Below are 20,494 nucleotides of genomic sequence, written 5' to 3' on the forward strand. Positions count from 1 at the left end.
AATTTATCACTCAGCAGACTCCTGTTTTCTCTTTTAGTCAACATTAACACTGGAGCACCTTACAAAGAGAGAGACTGTGCAACAGGCGGCCTAGAGAGCTTGGTATAGGGGGCAGCATGAAGCCATTCTTTAGCTCACAATGATGAATCAAAAGCAATCTTGCCGTCTTGCAGCGGACGTGAGAGATGTTTTCTCAACAATAAAAGTCAATACGGCATGAGGTTGAATGTATTTTAGCATGTTGTACACATTAACATTTCTTTAGCTGTTAGTTGGCTTGGTGTTTGTTTCTGGGCTATGGTTGATTTGAAAAGATTTTAATAGGTAAACACTAAATAAATATTTAAATAAGGTAGGTTTGCTGTTTGTCCTTACATATCAGGATGTCATTATGACTGTGCCAATAGAAGTGCTCCAAAAGTACATTAGAGTACATTAACTTGAAAGTTGAGTTTTTGTTCCCTTCTGCTATAAAACTGCCTTGTTGGAGTGTTTTTGTGTGACAGCTACCTTATAAACATTGTGTTATAGTGGTATGTGCCCAAGAAGCCAATGCCCTTTTTTAGCCGCAATGCATCTCAACTTTTATATAATAATACGAATAATAATAATAATAATAATAAATACATCTCATTATGGTCTAGATAGTGGAAAATGGAACCCTAGGTATAATGTTCAAAATAAAGCTTTACCAGTAACCACTATAAGATACAAGCCATTCAGTTACTACTGTAACTCCAAGGCATGCAGTATGCAGTTGATGGAAGTCTAAAACCAACACATGGTCCTTTAAAAAAGTTTAAAAAGGCGGAGGGAATAAATTGTGTGAAAGAGAGAGTAAGTGAGCATCCAGTATGTTGGCGTTGTCAGAGAACAGCAGGCTTACTGCTTTACTCTCTTCCAGGCCTTACCCCCACAAGTGGCTGTGCTCCTCTCCCTGCATTAACACAGACAAACAGCTGAGCTCATGCTAGTCCAGCTCAATCCACTCTTTACTCCCAACTCCCTGTTTCTAAGCCCTTTTTTACTTCTCCTTCTCAATCCTACTATTATCTATGATCATCTCTCCCTCTGCCGTCACCTGCCTCTCACTTCCTCGCACTTACCCATGCCCAGCAACCTGGTGTTTTCTCCTCGTTTCCCACCCGCCCGCTTGACCAGTGGCCACCTCGCTTTCTCCTCTCTTCTGGTATCCTGCTGCGACTGTGTACACACACGAGTTTGGTCTGTGACATTTGCAGAGATTTATCATGTTGGTGTCCGCCAAAATAACAAGCAATGGCAAAGAGGACCACCGGGACAAAGGGAGAGACGGAGAGGGAGAGAGAGAGAGAGAGAGAGAGAGAGAGAGAGATATTCTGACTCTGGCAGAGGCTCACTGGCATGAATCTGAAATCGAGACAGTCACGATCCAGGGAATTAGTCAGAGCTAATTGCATTATTACACCACTGACATCCACTAATATCAATTTCAATCACTTTTCAGAAAGAAATGTACCTGACTATCGGCTTGCCAAGTCAACTAATGCATGTAGTTTCTAGAAACGTACGATGATACTGGAATTAAACCAGCATCAGCAACTAACCGCTAAAATAAATTATTGGCAATTAAATGTGTGACAATGTGTTTATCATACTAGGAAAGAACAGAATGTTTAGATATGTATATAAAAAAATAATGGATATCTGCATCAACCCACAATTTACCCATATTGGTACTCTTCAACTTTCCTTTTATTCACACCATTAGAATTTCACATTTGAATGTAAAATAGGAATTTGTATTTTATTACCTTTACTGTGCAACACATCACCTGAAATTGAATTTTAAACTGGAACTAAACTGCATCTTAAATTTCAAATGAAATTTCCTGCTTGAGGACAGGATTATGTTACCAACTTATCGTACAATATATAGACCTGACCTCGATCATTCTTGCTGACCTCAGTATTGCCCATTGTGAGGAGAGCCCATGAACGTGAATATATTTTCATTTATTTATGATATTAAACAACTAAATGTCCAATGTCTGAGTGTCAGGCCTACTTGAAGATGTATGATTGAAAGTTTGATTTCAGTTTATTTATTATTAGTTAAAAAAAAAAAATTGGTTTACTAATTTACAGTTTTAGATTGCTTTATATATAATATCATCCAGGTAACTTTCAGGCAAACAGAATCCCATCCAAACATTTTATTCTCGTTCATTATAAAAAATAATTCCTAATAACGACTTGATTAGTTGGCTGATCTCAAGATATTTGTTATTATCATAACATAACCTATTTCATGGGATACTTTTTTGGTTATCACACATTTTCCTGAGAGTCAATGCTTGGCTGTTTATGCCTACCAAGATAGGCTTACTTTGAAGGAAATTTAAAAAAATATTTTAAAATATGTAAATTAACAGACACTTTTCAGCTGTTCTTCTCCAAGCGTGAAAATCAGTTTCAGAGTTTGGTGAATTACTTTACAAACCACCAGTTTTAAAGAGCATTATGCAAATTCACAATAATACCATTCAGTCACAATTCAGATGTTTTTAATGTCACGTTTCTTAAAGTTCTCCTTTAAGATGGCTTGCTTCAAAAGACCTACACAAACCTTAACACAAAGATATAAAATCTATTATGCTAAACGGGCACTGCCACAGCATTTTAATGTAATCAATAGTCATCAACTAAGCCCGTGTTTCACCTTGGTCGTAACCACTTATCAAATAAACGATGCTAGCTTAATGCTGATTGACAACCAAACCACAAATCAATCCACACCTAACTCTTAATTGATGTCAAGTGCCAAAGAGAGCGAGCCAGCACCACCCTGAAAATTGCTGGCAGAGAACAGGTGCAGGAGCTACCTTTTCATCCCTCCGTCTGCCTTAGCCCATCTGTGTTTCCTCCCTCCCTCCTCGCCAACCCCCTCCCAACTCATTCCATACTCAGACCTGTTTCTTCTCTGCAGCTAACAGGCTCTTAACACAGCTCCCGTTTGCTGACAGTAGGGTTCCCACTAGGGTCTTCTGTGTACTCTCGGGGGACACGTTCACGCTCCTAAATGCCCCGTGTCTGCTCTCTCCACACAGGCTCGAGCCCTATTCTGGCTCCCTGGGTGATAATAGCGTATATGTGGCGTTAAAATAACTGAGCCATTTGTGTGGAAAAATCGCCCCTGTGAACATGTGGGCTTTGGTCCATAACCTTTCCATAGCCACAAAATGGGCTTTATTCCTTCAGCCATTTCAAGGATCTATGACTCTGGGAATTGTGCAAGGGCTTCGGTTTGTTTGTTCCAGTTTACAGATTTCACTCAGTTTTTGGCTATTTGGATATTTCTGTGATTCTCGTGATCAAACGACAACTGTCTAATGCACTATAATAAGCTTTGTTGTGATTTAAAAAACAACCATGTGTTTTTCCTATATGCCGAAAAGTAAGCTAGCGCCTTACTAGCATGATATCCTCCAACATGACGTGACAGTGGGCCATAATGTGATTTGACACCGGTGTCAAAGAGATTGGACCTCCTTCTCTGAAAGGCCCCAGAGCTAGTTCACTGCAAAAGAAGCTCACTATTTTGGGGAAAAGCGCAACAGTTCTGGGCAACAAGGTCACAATACTGCAAGCCACGGGTCACAGTCTGACCAGGGACCTTCTCACACCACTCAAATGGAACAGATACCTTTCGTAATGATTATACTAGGCAGGGTTACAGCTGCTTTTGACTCTCCAGTCTACTAAAAGTCTACTATCAAGACAGCTAAAACCCTCTTTTCAGAGATGAAATCTCAGTTTTTCTGGTTTCCTTTTTCTGACTTAATTCAGCTTTGCTTAAGACCAATACCAATATCATGACTTATCAGCCGATCTGCAGAGTTCCAGAGAAGAATGCTGAGTCTGCTCTCACTTGCACAAAGCGCCACTTACGTCTGCTGTCATCAGCTGTTGGCTCTTAATGTACACGAGCGTCTGAATTACTTCTCGTTCGAGCCTCCGCCCGAAGCATTTTGAAGTCTGATACCCCGAACAGACACTATTTTTATCTGGTGTCAAAAAAGAAACAAAAGTGTCCTACTTTTTCTTACCCCTCCTTCATCACATTTTCATTTTCTCAGAAACAACCTCCCATCTCTTTCTCTTTTTCTCTTCTACGTCCTCCCATGATTCAGACGCCTTCTCCAATCTGGATGCTTAAGAACTCCGTGGCCTCTCCGGGATCAAAGCAAAGAGGAACGGGTTTCATCTGCGAGCCAATGAGAATGTGTCCCTTGCATAACAACACTCAATTCCTCCAATCCGATTCCACCATTTCTGTTTTTTTTTTTTTTTATCCTATCTTGTCTGTAGTCTCTCTGCGAAATCACTGGCACGACTGAATGAGTTATTAGTCTATCGTCTCTTATTGTCTCTGATGTTAACAGGAACACATCGTTTTCTCTAGAGCGGTTTATTTTGCTGCGGATCGCAGACAGAGAGGTACCAAATCAAAAAATGAGGATTACTAAATTTAACTGAGGCCTTTGAAGTGGGTGCACTAGATTCGGTCACAGACACACTACATTGCCCAGAGTTTTTTTTTTTCTTATAGCAGGACTCAGCAGTAATGAGTTTATGGCCTCGGAGGACGTGATTACCAGCGACCCGGTATATCTGTTAATTTAGCTCTTTCTGAAAATACAGAACACTACAGCCGTATTCATTTCTAATATTAACTACAAACCTGAGGAATCACACCCAGCCCACTAGCACTGCACGTAGCACAGGTGTCATAATATAAACGTAATCAAAATACATTTATTACGTTAAATAATTCAGGTGACACAATCACGGCTTGAACAACAAAATTGTCATAATTTCCAGAGAACTCATTCACAGCTTGTGGATTCTTGTTACAGTGGAGGGAGGCTCTCAAGGAATACTGTCACTATCACCGAGTTTTCCATGGTTCTCGTGACTACTTACAAAGTGGTTTAAAATCTGGATTTCAACACAGAGCGTGTGAGCAGCTTGTCTTCAGTCTGCACTACTATGGGTGGTTCAATAAGTCAAGTGATTAATCATATCAACCCACACACAGATATATTAGAAGGGCTGTGTATTGGCCATTACCTGGCAATACACTACATACCACTGTACGGGGTATCGATTCAATACATTGCGATATATTGTGATACTGTAAGCAAGTTGATATATTGTGATTACATCACATTTTAGGAAAACACCATAATATGTATAACATTTGAGTAAAAGAAAGGTTTGCTTTTTTGCAGAACAGTGGGGTCTGAAGACGACTGTGGGTTTAAACGAAATAAACAAAATGAACCACTCCCAAAAATCTTTGATTTTAAACATAAAATCTATATTTTCTTATGGGCGTTCATATTGCATAATGTATCAGCGGCCATTATATTATTTATATATAATTAACAGAAGAAAAATACAACAATTCAACAGCGCAAAGCATGATTAGTATTTACAGCAGTGAAGTAAAAGTGTTACCTTCTGTAATTACTGTCCACATTAATTCAGATAGAATTCTGGCTTAACTATATTTTAGTCAGTTAGATTTTAAAAATTTGCAATTAGTAGTTTTATGGATTGTTTAAAGTGCCCCGGAAAAGTTTAGGTAAATCTGGTAGAATCTGGTAAACAAGACACCAGCTATAGTGATGACTCATCATTTGAGCTTCATCATTTTGATATATTTCCACTTTGTATTTCGAAATGTGAAGTCTACCTGGAGGAAGTTCTGCTGTAAAGCTACATGCATATCACATTCTTTTTATAGTCTAGTTTCAGGTTTTATCAATGGACAACATTGTGTTAGCCCTGATTTTGTTACCCCCCCCTTAAGTTATCCCCCCCTTTTTTCTGGTATTCCTGCAAACACAAGCACAGAGTGAGAACTACCTCCCTACACCTACATCGAATCACAGAAGCAAACCTTCAGTTCTGTCTAAGCAATGAATTATTAAAATCAGCTCTGCCTAATATAGCAGAGTTCATGCCTGTTTAGGTGCTCGAGCTGGGAGGCAGATGTCAGTCAAGGCTGACACGTGTGACAGCTGTGCGTGTCAGTGTCCAGGGGCGGTGTGAAGGACCCTGGGGAGAGCCTGTCTCTGGTCATTAGTGCGGAGCGGGCCGGTGGGCAGGGTGAGCCCGCGTGGGGGCTGTGACGGATGACATGCGGCCTGGACCTGGGCCCGAGCCCAGCGTGGGCTCAGCAGCACTGCACTGAGGCAAACACGGAGGCGCTTTGCATCATCTGACCCCGAGGAGAACTCAGAGCACTGTTGTTCAGCACAGCTCCCTCTACAGAGTAGCGGGGCTGAGAGTGATGCAACCCCAGCTAGGGAGCATACACACACACACGCACGCACATATGCACATTGACACACAACAACAGAACCATGTATGTGAACTGTATGTATACTTGAATACAAAAGGCTTGTCCCATAAGCATATAATGTAAACTGTGTGTCTGCTGAGGAGAATCGTCATAAACAAGTACAAACGCAAAAGCAACCGTTTCCTTCCCTCAACACACTTGACACAGAGCATTGTTGCAGAAGGAGCACTCAAAAGGAAAAGAACAAAGTGCTCGGCGTAAGACGCAGAAAGAAAGAATGCAACAAAGCAAGCAGTGGGCTTGCAAGTCAGATGGAGAAAATGAACTTATGAATATTAATATTCTAATGAACTATGTTTTTTTGTTCTGTAGATGAAGGGAGTCTCGTTCTATAAGATTCAAAAGCAGCACAATTGAAGAAATTATGAACATTTCCATTACAATGGAAGCGCTAATATAGACAATGCTCTGTGCATTTATTCGACTGGGAGAGAGAAAGCTAGAGAGCTAGAGACTTGGAGAAAGAGCGAATATGAAGCTTAGCCTACTTTGCATTAATTAATAAGGACTTTTAACAGCTAAATGAGATGTATATGACCTAGATCACTGTCTATAGGCTTGAAGCTGTGCTCTGCAGGCCTAAGCTCAGTAAACACAAGGACCTTAAGAATGACTGGCGTAAATTCTCCCCAACTGAGGGTATCAGTTGTCTCTGTCTTTTAAAACACTACCTCCCTGACCCCCACAACTTTATTAAAGCTCAGCGAAAACCAGCAATAAAAAAAAACTTGACAATGAGTCTAAGCCACGTGAGAGAGCCTAAAGTTAGGTCAGCCTAAACTCATTGTCAATTAGTGATGATGGAGTGGGCCTTTGAGACACGGACCATTAGGCCAGAGGAGCGAGGAAGGGTAACGCAGCAAATGGGTACCATCTCTCACACACCTCCAAACGACAGCAGCAGAGATGACAGTCAGAGCGGTGGCGAGAGAGAGACAGAGCGCAAGAGAGAGAGAGAAAGAGAGAGAGAGAGAGAGAGAGAGAAGGAGAGAGGGAGGAGAACGAGGAATAAGGGAGACATGAGAGCATCCCTAAAAGCTGAAGGCTGCCAGATGATGCCAGTGGGAGAGCGACCAAGCCTGATGACCACATGCATGGTCTCCGAAATCTAGGCCAGCCGCGACATGAAGCAAGCGTCCCAAAACGCCCTAAAACATATAGCTACAGCAATTAAAAAAAGACCGCATGAGCCGAGCAGCAGAGCACCCCATCTTCCTTTAATACACATTTTTCCAATTTGCAGAGACAGACCCAGCAGTAGAAAAAAAGCCATATTTCAGATGACTGTGTAATTTGTAGATGCCTGATGTAGCTAGATAGCTAAATGACTAAGGATCTGCCAAGGTCCAAATGATGCAGCAGAACATCATAAAACGTTGATTATGTTTGGTGTGTCGTGTGGAATTACACCACTAGAGATTGAAACTTTGATTGCAATCAAGATGTTGTAAGTAAACTTCACATCTGGGAGTGTCTACTGACATAATCAAGACCTCACACGAAATCCACGAAATGAGGAACGAGGTGTTTCTCTTCCCCAGACACATCCAGACGGCGCCGTCAGCCCAGCAGCCCAGCAGCAAGTACGCGGTCAACTTATATGGAGGCTGTGAGCAGATTTCAGAGATATGACAGAGAAGGCTGTTTAACAGCCACAGCTATTAGCTAGCATGTGGAACAACACCAGTCACAGTTCGTTATTTAACGATGTCTCGTCTGAGAGACAGAGCACTCGCTAGCTACTTCCTAAAAACCAAAACCCTCCAACGTCACCGGGGGGTTTCTTTTTTATCCGTCTACACGATTCTCCACAAGATTTCCCAGAGAAAATTCACAGCCCGTCGAGCGACTAGAGCGAAGGGGCTGTGATTTGCGGGGGCAAAAATAAATAAACCAAATCTGCTCTATGGACGCTTGCTAGCTATATTCCTACTCTGCTCTGTTTTCGGCGACTTTATCGAGGCAAAAAAAGAAAAGAAAAAAAAAAAGCGTGAGAAATCATGAAGGACACACCGTGAGGGTGAAGCACCGTCTTCAGGCGGAACTTCAGGAGTCTCGTCTGACAGGAGAAAAACACTCACTGAAATAGGTAGCTAGCGCTAGGTAGGCTGTCTGTCTGCTATTTTCCGTCAACGCTAGCTAATCTCTCCAACTACGCAGAAGCCCACACCTCCACAGCTGAAGGAGGGTCTCTCACCTTTCCTTTTCTCCATGCTGGTGTCCTCTCCGCGCGACCAACGGTCCTACATTCCTTCAGCGTCTCTCCGCTCGTTTAAACATTCAAAATTAAACCGAACACTAACAGGAACGAGCTCAGCGAGGCGCGCGCGCGCACGACTCTCCCTCACCACCACGTGCCACTCTGTTTCTTGAGGTGTTGTCTTCTCCCCTTAAATCTCCCGACAGGAGTGCGTGAGCGCTGCTCGCCCGCGGACGGCAAGGAAGCCCATTCAGCGGGAGGAAGGAGCGGCGAGAGGCGCAGAGAGGAGGAGAGGGAAGGAGGAGAGTGAGGAAGGTGAGCTCATCGCGCGCCACTCACGGACATTTGAATGCGGGCTCCTCCTGCGCGCCCCTCACGGCAAAGCCTCTCTGCCTGCCTCTCTCTCTCTCACTCTCTCTCTCTCTCTCTCTCTCTCTCTCTCCTCTACAAACACTCATCCTTCTGCTTTCCACCGCCCCGACCACGAACACCGCGCAGCCGCCCTCACACACCCAACAGACCAGCTGGGACCGCTGGGGTGTCCGCCTGGGTCTCTTTAATGGGGAAAGTGGTGGCCCTGGACATCGTTTACATCTGAACTCACGTCCATAGAGCTGTGCTTGCTCGCCTTCTATGTTTCTACACATCAACAACATCACGTGGTAGATCTGCAACTAAGCAGGATTTCTCAGTTAGATCTCAGCTGGATCTCAGCTCGATCAAGGGTGAATGACTGATTGGGCTAAAGGGGCCAATGTCCCAGGGCCTCTAATCCAGAGGCCTCAAGAGGCCTCGAACCTCAGGCCAAAGGTCCCCCAACAAATAACCCTAAAATATATACAAATCATTAAAAAGCATATACATATACGAAATGCAGCAAAGCGCCTTAACCTGGTAATTCTATTGGCTTGTTTTTTTTCTATTTATTTGTATGGGTCCTCCGAAGATGGCTGCTTCTGAAATAGAAAGGGCCTTTCGTTAAAAATGGAAGAAATTATGCAGAGTAATGCTGCATTCAAGTGGAGTGGGAAACTGGGAAGTGCCAGATTTTCCAATGTATTTACACGTGGTAAACTCTGGATTCCAGACGATCAGTGAGGGTTTATTCATCTTCTTATTGGCTTGAACTGGTCAGGGTCACATTTGGTCCAGATCCTACCTGGAAACGCCCTGGATAGGGAGGTAGTCCATCACAGGGCTGGTGGACGTGATGAGCTTGTGTGTGATCCATATGCTTTTAAGATTGTCATGCTTTTTTATTTTTTCTTATTTTTTAAGTTCAATCGCCAGTAATGACACAGCCATCCATGGCTGGAAGTTTCAGATGATATAACTGGCCTTAAATGCCCCCCCCCCCCAATCTTCTTCACACATTTTCAGCTATGCTATGACATTGCTTTACCAGCAGTTAAAAAAAAAAAAAACAGTAAGGAAGCATATGTGTTGTAGCCTTCACCTTGGGATCCTGGGATCCTCATTTGATTTGGGGGGTCCAAACAAGCTGTGTAAGTGTGGAGGGAATTGTATGGAAAATATGAATGGAATTAAATTACTCACATCTGCACTCCACATAACCACATCATTCCAAAGGTAAGAGGGATGTCAGTTTTTAAGGGTGATTTTTGATTGGAGGTGGCACCCCCCCCCCCCACCCAACTGAACCCTGATTGTATCTTATCACACTTATGCTGCAACCTCTCACAGCCACAGAGTCAATTAGAAACTGCCTGTCATTGAATCTCATTTTGACTCCGCTACACACTGCTAATACTTTATTATTTATATTTGTTCTTGCTAACTGCTTTTCTATCTAACCAGCATGCACGGTTCATGAAATTGTATCCTTAGTGACTGTTAGTGCACAAATAAATAAATAAATAAATGGGTTCTATTGAGCTACTGAAGGCGGCCTTAATCCATTCATATTACTTTTCGCAGATGGAGATAGCGTTTCTTTCTGTGTAGCCGCTGCATCTGCTTATCACCCGGGTGCAGCGAATGTCGCAGTACAGGTACAGGATGCTTCGTGGTTTTTATTTCTTTCTTTCTTTTTTTCTTACCAAATATTATGTGTGAATATTGCAAGGCAGCATAATAAATGACCGATATGCCAGTCTCACAGCATTGTTGTCAGATGGTGCAAGTTGTTTCCATGGCAGACTCAATGGCACACCTTCCCTTTTACAAACCCTGGCGGGAAAACAGAAGAAGTGAACTCATTAGGGCCTAATTCAGAGACAAACTGTCTCGCCTCAAACTGTCGCTTTCTTGGCCCGGGTATCCATTTGCCGTGCGGGCGGTGTCTTGGCTCGCTTGCTTCTCAGAAACCTTGGTATTGTTGCTGGTGAGACGCTACAAAGCAGGCCGCTCTACCCACGCGCGGGCATCCGTCCTCATTACCCCGGCGCGGGCCCGGCTGCCAGGCGCTCACAAAGAAAAACCCTCCGCCCAGAGACGCACTGCCACTCTGACAAGCAGAGAGAGGGAGAGAGAGGGAGAGGAAGAGGGAGAGAACGAGAGCAAGCAACAATAGAGCAGAGAGAGGAGGGAGTAAGGCTAGGGAGAGATCAGTGTGTGTATGTGTGTGAGGGTGTGAGCCACAGTGAGAGAGAAAGAGAACGAGAGCGAGAAAGGGGCAGAACTCTGAGCTTTGTTGCTGCCATCACCACAAAACCTCTCAGAAAATGTGTATGAAAATGAGCGTGCACTGGTATAGCTCACAGCCCTTCTGTCCTCCACAGAAACAGCGGCACAATAAGATTCAGTCTCATGGGAGTGAATGGTGAGAAATATATATCCATGTGTAGTTTTCTTGGAGGCAGTCCTGCACCATCAATCTTTTACATGCGCAGAATGGAGAATGGAAACAGGCAGAAGGCAAGGAACAAGCTGAAGGTACGCATTCACTGTTAGCTTTTGTCTTGCACACAACAACTCTTTTCAGCAGCACCGTACACACGTCAGTGCTAAGTGATCACTTTTGCAAAGCAATAGCACAAAAACTACCCTCAATAAGTAAAACAAAAAACAAAAACAAACAAACAAACAAAAAAATATATATATATATATATATAATTTGCTTGTTTATCTGCTACTGCTATGTCTGAACTATGCTGCTGCTCTAAGGAGGGACAGTGCTAGAGTATCTGTAATAAACGGCCCATATCATTTTTGTATGTAATGTACTGTGGGCCTTATGTTTTCACATTTCTCTCCATTCATTCAGCCTACAAATGTTTATTCCTGCCATTTCACGTTTTTGTATATTCTAACTTTGAATCTGCTCAAGGATCCCACCTAGTCTGGCTTCAAAACAGCACACTCTACAGAAGCTGCCATCATAGCAGTTACTGAGAAACTCCATGCTTGCAAGGTCAGCCAAACTGTCATCAACCCTAATTGTTCTAGACCCTTCCTGCAGCCCTTGACACAGTGGACCACAAGATCGTCCCATCTATCCTCCCACCAGGAATCACAATTTCTGCATGGCTATGGTTCAAATACAAGGAGGAATGCTCTTGTAAGTAACATGGAGGGGATCCACATCCACTCCATTTGGATTCTAGTGTCCCATAAGTAACGCTTTATATGATCTTAGCAATGCAATATCTTCTCATGGCATCTCATGGCAACACTACAAGTAACCCAGGGCATGCATCAGCACCATGGACAGCAGGCCCAAACCTGAAGCTGTATCCTGGCAAGACTGAACTGCTGTACATCCTGGGAACCACAACTCCCTGGTCACTCTGCAGCTGCAGAAACACGAAGCCTTGACAGAGTTGTAGAATACCAGTTTTTTATGCTGCAAACCTGGGTCGGCCATGTGGGTTTCTCTTCCACGACTTCCAAAGGATTTGACTGTTTCAGGAGGTCAACATCCTATGTTGTGGAATCACTTGCCATCTCGAGACTTGACTACTTCACCTCCCTCTTGGCTGGTCTTCCTATGTGTGACATTAGCCCTTGCAAATGACCCAGAATGCAACACAAACTTGCCTACAGAGGCAAAGACTGGCTGGCTATTTGATGGCAATGGTCAAAACATGTTCTGTATCTTGATCTCTTCAAGCTTCAAATATGACTCAGCTTTACCAACTATCATTCAAGACTAATGGAATTTAGACCTTTCCTATTGATGCCCAAACAGCAGATTTTACAACCCTCTCTTTCAAAAGGACACCTAATTGAACATTGATCCTACATTTATTAGAATACTAATGATTACACTTATGAAAGGTCTTACATCTGCTTTTTTGTGTATTGTTATATCTAATATCAGGTTATTTTTAATGGGCTGTATCTAGACAATAGCACTAATTCTTGCTACTGGCAGCTGGGGATATGTTCTGAGAGGACATATTTTCTGCAAAGTTCCAACAACTCCATACATGTAAATATAGCCATAAAGATGAATGAAGCTACCTTTCTAGAGTCCTGTACTACTTTTGTTCAAGACACCAGTGTAGGTCATTTACATGTGCCTCATGTTCTTGGTATAAACCATCTTCTTCAGGGATAGAAGCTAAAATTAGAAAATGTAGGCTATGACCCCTTTATCATAGCTACCCATGAATCATGACTGTAAGTGTGCAACATGGGGTCCAGCAACACACTCTGGGCCCCAGTACGATTCCCTTACCTGCACTTTCCGAGTCCTGGCACTAGATCAAATACTGAACACCAACCAATTAAAATTTAAAACCAGCCTAGGTTTATTCAAAACGGCAGCAGGCACACTAAATGAATATGATGACCATGGGTCATAACACTAGACATACACATACACACACAACCATGAATGTGCTCAAATGCATTCACTTCCACAACCTTCATCAATGCACCTTTGGCAGAGCAACGCAACATACTAGACAACAAGACCTTCACCCAAGAGAGAAACGACTTCTATATCACACACACACACAGCACACAGACCCTCAAACTCAGAATCTCACTTAAGATGATATTCTCAGTCTACCTCTAACACAACACCACCGCACAGACATCAACAAACTACCTGACCTTTACCCAAGAGCAATAAGACAAATGTCCAACTTCCAACCCACACATAGGTACTCACACACTTTATACCACCTTGAATAGCCTCGGGTGAAAGACCTCTTTAACACTAAGTAGTTTATACACTGATGCACCTTGCAACATGAAACGCAGCAACAGCAGCAGTATGACCTTCACCCAAGAACAGCAAGACAAATGCACAACTTCAAAACATGCCCATATAGCCTACACACATACACACATACACACACACACACACACACACACACACACACAGAGAAACCCTGACTAACCATGTGGAAACAGCCACTATATCAATTTGAAATGGCATCATCTACTGTGGATAGATGAATTCCTGGACAACCTTATCTATCACTCTAATCCATTCTCTACACCAACGTGTATAGTATCTTCCCTGCTAATGACAAACAAAGGCCTCAGGTGCTACAACACCATATCGCTATAATGCGCCAATTCACCTCTTCAGCTTTGTATCTCGCCGCAACAGACTACACCCTAAATCACTAAACAGGCATTAATTCATGAAAAGGACAAAAAAAAGGCAGTGGCTCGTTAAAGGGAGGTTCCAATAGCTCGTTCAGCGCGGTGAATCTAAATGCCAATCACGCTGATATGACCTTTGCACATTGACCTATTGAAAGAGAGTACATTCTAATGCATGTCAGAATCAATCAAGCAGACATAATTGAGGGGGCTTCTACTAGGCACTGACAATTGTGCAACAAAATGCCATGTAAATTCACAAAAAAAAAAGCCTTAACGTAATAATTCTGCACTTCAAATGCAGTGTATGACCATTACCACGGCTAACCTCATCAACCGTGTTCCATTAAGATCAGCATCACAAGCTCATTACAGGTTACTGGATAAAGCCATGTCTCTTCCTGACTGTAAGACAACACCACAAGAATGCCTACAAACTCCTTGGCATTGAGGGACATGGGTATTGATGGGACACTGCTCTCTATTCAGATGTTGTGTCTGTGGAAGAGGGTGAAATATTTCACTCATTTAAGTCATTTAAGTCAGGTTCAGACATAATTTATTAAAAAACATTCTCGAGTTCCTGTTAGGTTCATATTTCACAGCATTGTGTTTTTTATAGCTCATCTCTCAGCTTTAATGTGTTCTGGTCTGCATTTACCTCTTAGCTTACTCAAAGCAACTGACTGATAAACTAATAATAATAATGTGTTTCTGTGAAATTTTATTTGAACTTCTTGTTAACTGATGACGTAACTGAGCCAGTGCTTCCATTAGGAATGAGGAGTTTTATGTGGTCTCTGGTTGGTGGTCAGACTAAATTCTTAGGTCTCAGATCAGGTCCGACAGACAGATAGACAGAAGGAAAGGCATATTCCAAATTCATTTAAATGGAATTGGTAAGAATTCCACTGCATTTGGGACAAATTACTTAAATATAAATATTTCCGCTACCACAGATAGCACCCTATAACGCCTTCCTGATGGAAGCAGTTCAAACTAAATAAACAGGGTTTTTTGTTTGTTTGTTTGTTTGAGTACAGCACTTGCTGTACTTGCAAATTTTAGTTCAGATTAAAATTAGGCCCAATTAAATTTGCTTTAATCTCTGTTGTGTGAGCAACAAATGATACAGGTATGGCTAGGGGTGTAACGGTACGGGTATCGTACCGAACAGCCACAATATGGGTCACTTCTCGGTGCATCCAGTCGCATGGAGAATAAGCACTAATAAAATGTGCTATTAGGGTAAATACGGTAATTTCACAAGCGCAGGTCACCCAGAAACCACTGTAAGCCATTCGATTTGCATGGTTTTGTGGGAACTGTAGTGGTTTAGGAGTATTGCTATGGTAACTTCTAACCCTACTCCTTTTTCTCTCTCCTTATTGCTTTTTCTCCCTTTATTCTTTATCTCTTACTGTTCTCAACGAATAAAAATAAACTCATTTCACAGATATTCTGATATTCATGAAATCATGGTGGGCCATAGTCAGATTCATCCGGAAGTTGTTTTTATGGGGAACAAGGAGTCATTAAAATGTGTAAGAAATGGCAAGTGTAGAGTGAGAGCATTAGATTAGAGCCAACTGCAGTCTCACGACCAACGCGTGAGAGTTGGCAGCTCCGCATTTAATGTGTGTGTGCCACACTGGGTCTAGTTCAGTGGTTTCAGTGTTAGCTTAGCTAACTAGCAAAGTAATTAGCCTCTGCCACCGCTCTCTGCAGGGTTTTGTGCTCACACTGTATTTCAGTCCACTCCCAAAGTCCAACGAAACCCAACAACAGCTATAGAATATTGCACTTTTGCTTGGTTAGTTAACTTGCTCACATATCTTAGATTGTGGATGGGTTTAAGAGGTGATGTGGCCTTGCAGTCTTGCAGCATGTGGCAGAGCAGCGTTGCAGCTTTTGTTATGCTAAAGACAGCAGGGGTAACTATGTCCAAATGTTTGTAGACACCCCTTTTAATGTATGCATTCAGCTACTTTAAGTTGCTTCCTTTGTTGACACAGATGTGCAACTGCACACACTCACAGCTTGCCTAGTCCCAGCAGAACAGTACTGCCAATAGAATAGGACTCTCTGAGGCAGATAAACATGAACCCATATGCACCATGCCTAATGCCAGGTGTAGGCTAGAGGGGTATAATGTCCCCCACCATTAAGCTGGGAACTGTGTTATTCGGAATTATGGTGCTCCATCCAATACTTCTGGGATGAGATGGGAAAACCAAAAAATACATTTAAAAAAGAATACTGATTTAACATAGTACCGAAAAATGGTTTCAGTGGGGTTATGAGTCAAAGAATTTAGAATCATTTTTGCTTAGAATATATAGGAATGTAAATGGCCAGTTTAGAGAGCATGATATGGCCGTTTTTGGGCTGCAGTCTTTTTAAAAAGCAAAATGCCAAGTCTCTTCTTGACTGTTAGAGAACACCACAAAAATATCTAGAACATGGCTAATGATGGGACACTGCGTAATATGTACATCTCTATGAGATGTTATAATTGTGGCAGAGGATAAATATTTGACTTAATCCAATTCAATTAAGTCAGACATAATTTATCAAATAATTTGTGAAGTGCAGACCACGTTCGCTGTAGGTAAGAAAGAGAAACTCGAGAAACGTAGGCTGGAGTTCTGGGCGGCATCAAGCTGATGAGACCCAAAGCCAGACCCCCTCTTTTTGCAGAGCAGAGGCCGAGCTTAAGTTAAAAGAAAATTTTGTCACAAGAATGAGAAGGGAGAGGAGCATTTTTTAGGGTGCATAGTAACGGAGAGGAGGGGTTTGGATGTGGCCCTTCTCCCAAACTTTTAGTAATTACATAAGCCTATTTGTCAAGTTCATGTTGGGTTCATATGTCCATACTTAGTGCAGTTAGCAGCATGCCGAGCCCGGAGTAGCCATGATACAGATGCTGTTCACCCTATTACACAGTTAGTGGAGCATCACAACCATGAATAATGAATTTGAAGCTGGTATGTTAAGATAAAAATGCTACATAATGTTGCTTTAAATGTTGCCAGGGGTGGAAAATGAGTCAAAACAGTTACATGAACACAGTTCTTGACAAAACTAGAGAACTTAGAGAAAGCTATTGTGTTCATGTAACAAATTAGTTTTTCCGGTGTATGTGAGCACAGAGAGTTTTGAGTAATCAGTAAAACGCAAAGGCATCCAATCCAAACTTCATTTCCTAGAGATGCCAACCAGAGCAGAGAAGGCACAGGGTTGAGATTTATCAGTGCAAAAGCCCAAAACAGCGCTAGCATGCGTAATCGCGTAAGAAGCATTATCTCGTAATGCTGGAATACATTAGGGAGGAGTGGCAAAACACATCAGATATTTTTAGCCAAAATGCCTGTTTAAAAGTTTGCCAGAAAAAAAAAAAAAAACTTCAGATGAAATTTGTCCTCGGGTGTTATGAGAAAGTCATGGGCTGATGTAATGCGGCGTGGGTAGAATCTCTATCTTCGCTCAGACGCCAACTCAGAGAGTGGAACCAGAACATTAACTACTCTAATGAGCCTCTCAGGTGTTCACAGCCGACCAGAATGTTGAAGGAGTCTAGTGGTCTCCAAGCTGCCCACAACATACCCTCCTTAATAACCAGCTGTCTGTCAAAGTTGGAGATTTTTAGTCAGGCCCGAGTCGGCTGACCTTTCATGGTGAGATGCCACAGGTCGGATTTATTGTATGCGTGAGCTTTTTTTTCCGGAAACAGTCTTTCAACACTTGCTGACAGCTGATCCATCACAAATCTAAACTGATACGCTAAACTCACCTTGCAGAAGTCACTGCTACTGCTGGCAAAAAGCATGATGCAATTGATTATGCAGTATTAATTATATCCCACACCTTCAAAAAGGTGTCCCACAAAAACCTTGCATCTCTAATTTCTTCTCCAGTTTTCACTTGTTGATATAATTTGAATTTGGCCGTGTACATATTTGTGTCGAAATGTCATGATGAATGGACCAATAAATGATTTGAAATGAAGTCTTTTTACACTTCCATTAAAGGGAAGGTTTTTATCCTCTCCTGTAAAGTTGCCATTTTGAAGATACAAGGTTTTGCATGGCAGCAACAAAACGTAGCTCAATAAAACAAAGGTCAGAAGTGCAGACTTCACCAGTTCACACAGCACGTTAGCATGTTAAACGAAAGGGATCGTGTAAGTACACTTAAATGGCAGAGTAAAACGCAGTAACTGTCGAGCTGTAACGGGTTAAGATTTAACCAGGGCTGATTAGCGCAGTTTCACGGACGCTGGTAATAAGTCCTTCAGTAATTTGCTCTTGCGGAAGCTGCATCATTTAAAGCTCTGCGCTCTGGTGTACAGTCTTTAATGAGCAGATTCTTAGAATGATGAAGGATGAGCTGAGCAGTCCCTCCTTTTCCCACCTGCCATCAATCTCTGTCTGCTGGGCAACTCCGCACGGAGTGTGTGCTCTCTCTCGCTTCTCCTGGCTCAGGGCCTGCGTGCGTGTGTAGTTCAGGCTTCACTCTTCTACTCTACTCCCCTCTTGTCTCACGCTTGTTCCTCTCTTCTGTCCTCCTCACCTCCCCTCTTCCCATTTGCGACGCTACGCTTTCAAACATGTTCACATTCCACAAAACAGTCTGTCAGCACTACAACGCAAAGAAGCAGGAGAGCCCCCTCCCAGCCTCCCTGTTACCGACTACTGTAGAGAGAGAGAGAGAGAGAGAGAGAGAGAGAGAGAGAGAGAGACTGTTTCTGTACTGTAGCAAAAGTAAAAAAATTCCTTTCCAGTCAAAATGATTTTATGAGACCCTGGGAGACTTTTCTGGCTATAAAATAGTCCACTTGCACAAGGAAGGTGAAAGTCAATAAAAAATAAGTGGAAAAGGAGAAGTTTTCAAACCAGGAGTTAAAAAAATACAGAGATCATGGGATTCCCAACAACCGTGCAAGACCTGGTAGACCACCAGAACTACCCCATCACATTACTTAACGTTTTCATCCTAAAAGGAAGAAGAAGAAAAAATCAAGCTCCACTCTCACTTCGGATCTGCAAACACCCACCGCTCTTTCCGCTCATTCTTCTATAAGAACAACACTCACCGCTGTGGGTCTGAATGGATCTGGAGCTGATAAAAAAAAGCTCATACTGAGAAATGGAAATCCGCAAGCAAGAACTGATGATTGTTGTTGCTGTTCTTAGAACAATGAACTGGGCACCTCAGAGTCCAGACCTCGGCATCAGTGAATTTGTTTGGGATTATTCGATGGTGAGAAGCAGAAAAGGCTCTGCCTTCGAAGACTATACTTTTAAGGTGTGGCTCCACCCTCGATCAGTACCTGCAATAAGCCGATCAAGCTGAAATGTCCACCTTAATGAATAGATGTTGTATTTTGTTACATTATTGTGTCATTTTATAAAATGTTATTTTTCCTGATGCAGAAAAATGAATAACAGCCTCTTTTCTCAAGCCCCTTGACACATTCACATTTATACTGCACAGTAAAATAGTAAAACAGATCAATGAGATGTGTAGAATCTGCAGTTTTTTGTTCTTGTTGGATGCACTATATTTTTGTGAACATGTTAACCCATTCGGAGCACAATTTGGACTGGTAAAACTTCATTAAATATCATGTAGGGGCAACAACATCAGTGAGACATCACGTTATTAATAGAGAAACGCAGAAAAACAGAAAGTGCAGGAATGGCGCACACTCCTGGGTCTGCAGACACTGCTTTAATGAATACAGGGTGGTCTCTAACTTTTGAATTACAAAGAAAAAGAAGGGGCAGAGAGAGAATTAGAGAAAGAGAGAGAGAGAAAGTAGAAAGTAGATGCAGCGTTGGTGGCGGGTTTGTTCACATTTCTGCTCGCCACTATTCCCCACAGTGCGTCACTTTCTGTTTAAGTTCTCGTTATCCACCTTCTCCTTTTGCGCCACTCGCAATATGCTTTCTTCCCTTTCCTCGGAGGTGAGATGTGTTTATTTCTGTTTGGCTCTTGTGTAAAATAATTTCTCCTTTTTGCCCCCCCCCTCCCCACTATGGCAATCCTTCCATGCTGAGTGCCATTCTCCTCTCAAAACACCAGCGGAAAGGTTTTTTTTTTTTTTTTTTTGTAAATGGAATCTTTCCACACTGCTGGGCATCAGATAAACAGATCTAATTTTGTCTCTTGCTGGTCGTCCCATAATGAAGTCAAAATGCAATTATCAGTAATGTTTTAGAAAAACGCAGACATGGCGGAATGGGGCACAGCACGTACATACACTCTTTCTCTGTCTCACTCACACACACACACACACACACACACACACACACACACATATATACACACACTGCCATTTGGCTCGAGTGGGGGTA

General features: G+C 42.4%; 1 protein-coding gene across 10 annotated transcripts in view; it reads right to left on the reverse strand.

Annotated features, from left to right (window-relative positions):
* tenm2b (teneurin transmembrane protein 2b) overlaps positions 1 to 20,494 on the reverse strand; it is a 325,773-nt gene that overhangs the window by 96,677 nt on the left and 208,602 nt on the right. For 2 of the 10 annotated variants that reach the window (XM_072662457.1, XM_072662455.1), the window contains exon 1: positions 8,610 to 9,028. The exons of the other annotated variants lie outside the window; for them this stretch is intronic. In XM_072662457.1, the coding sequence (XP_072518558.1) occupies positions 8,610 to 8,625 (16 nt within the window). In that variant the 5' untranslated portion in view covers positions 8,626 to 9,028. Of the gene's footprint in view, positions 1 to 8,609; positions 9,029 to 20,494 lie in introns of those variants that run through there. 10 annotated transcript variants of the gene reach the window in all.

The sequence above is a fragment of the Salminus brasiliensis genome, chromosome 18 (assembly GCF_030463535.1).
Source record: "Salminus brasiliensis chromosome 18, fSalBra1.hap2, whole genome shotgun sequence".
NCBI lineage: Eukaryota > Metazoa > Chordata > Actinopteri > Characiformes > Bryconidae > Salminus > Salminus brasiliensis.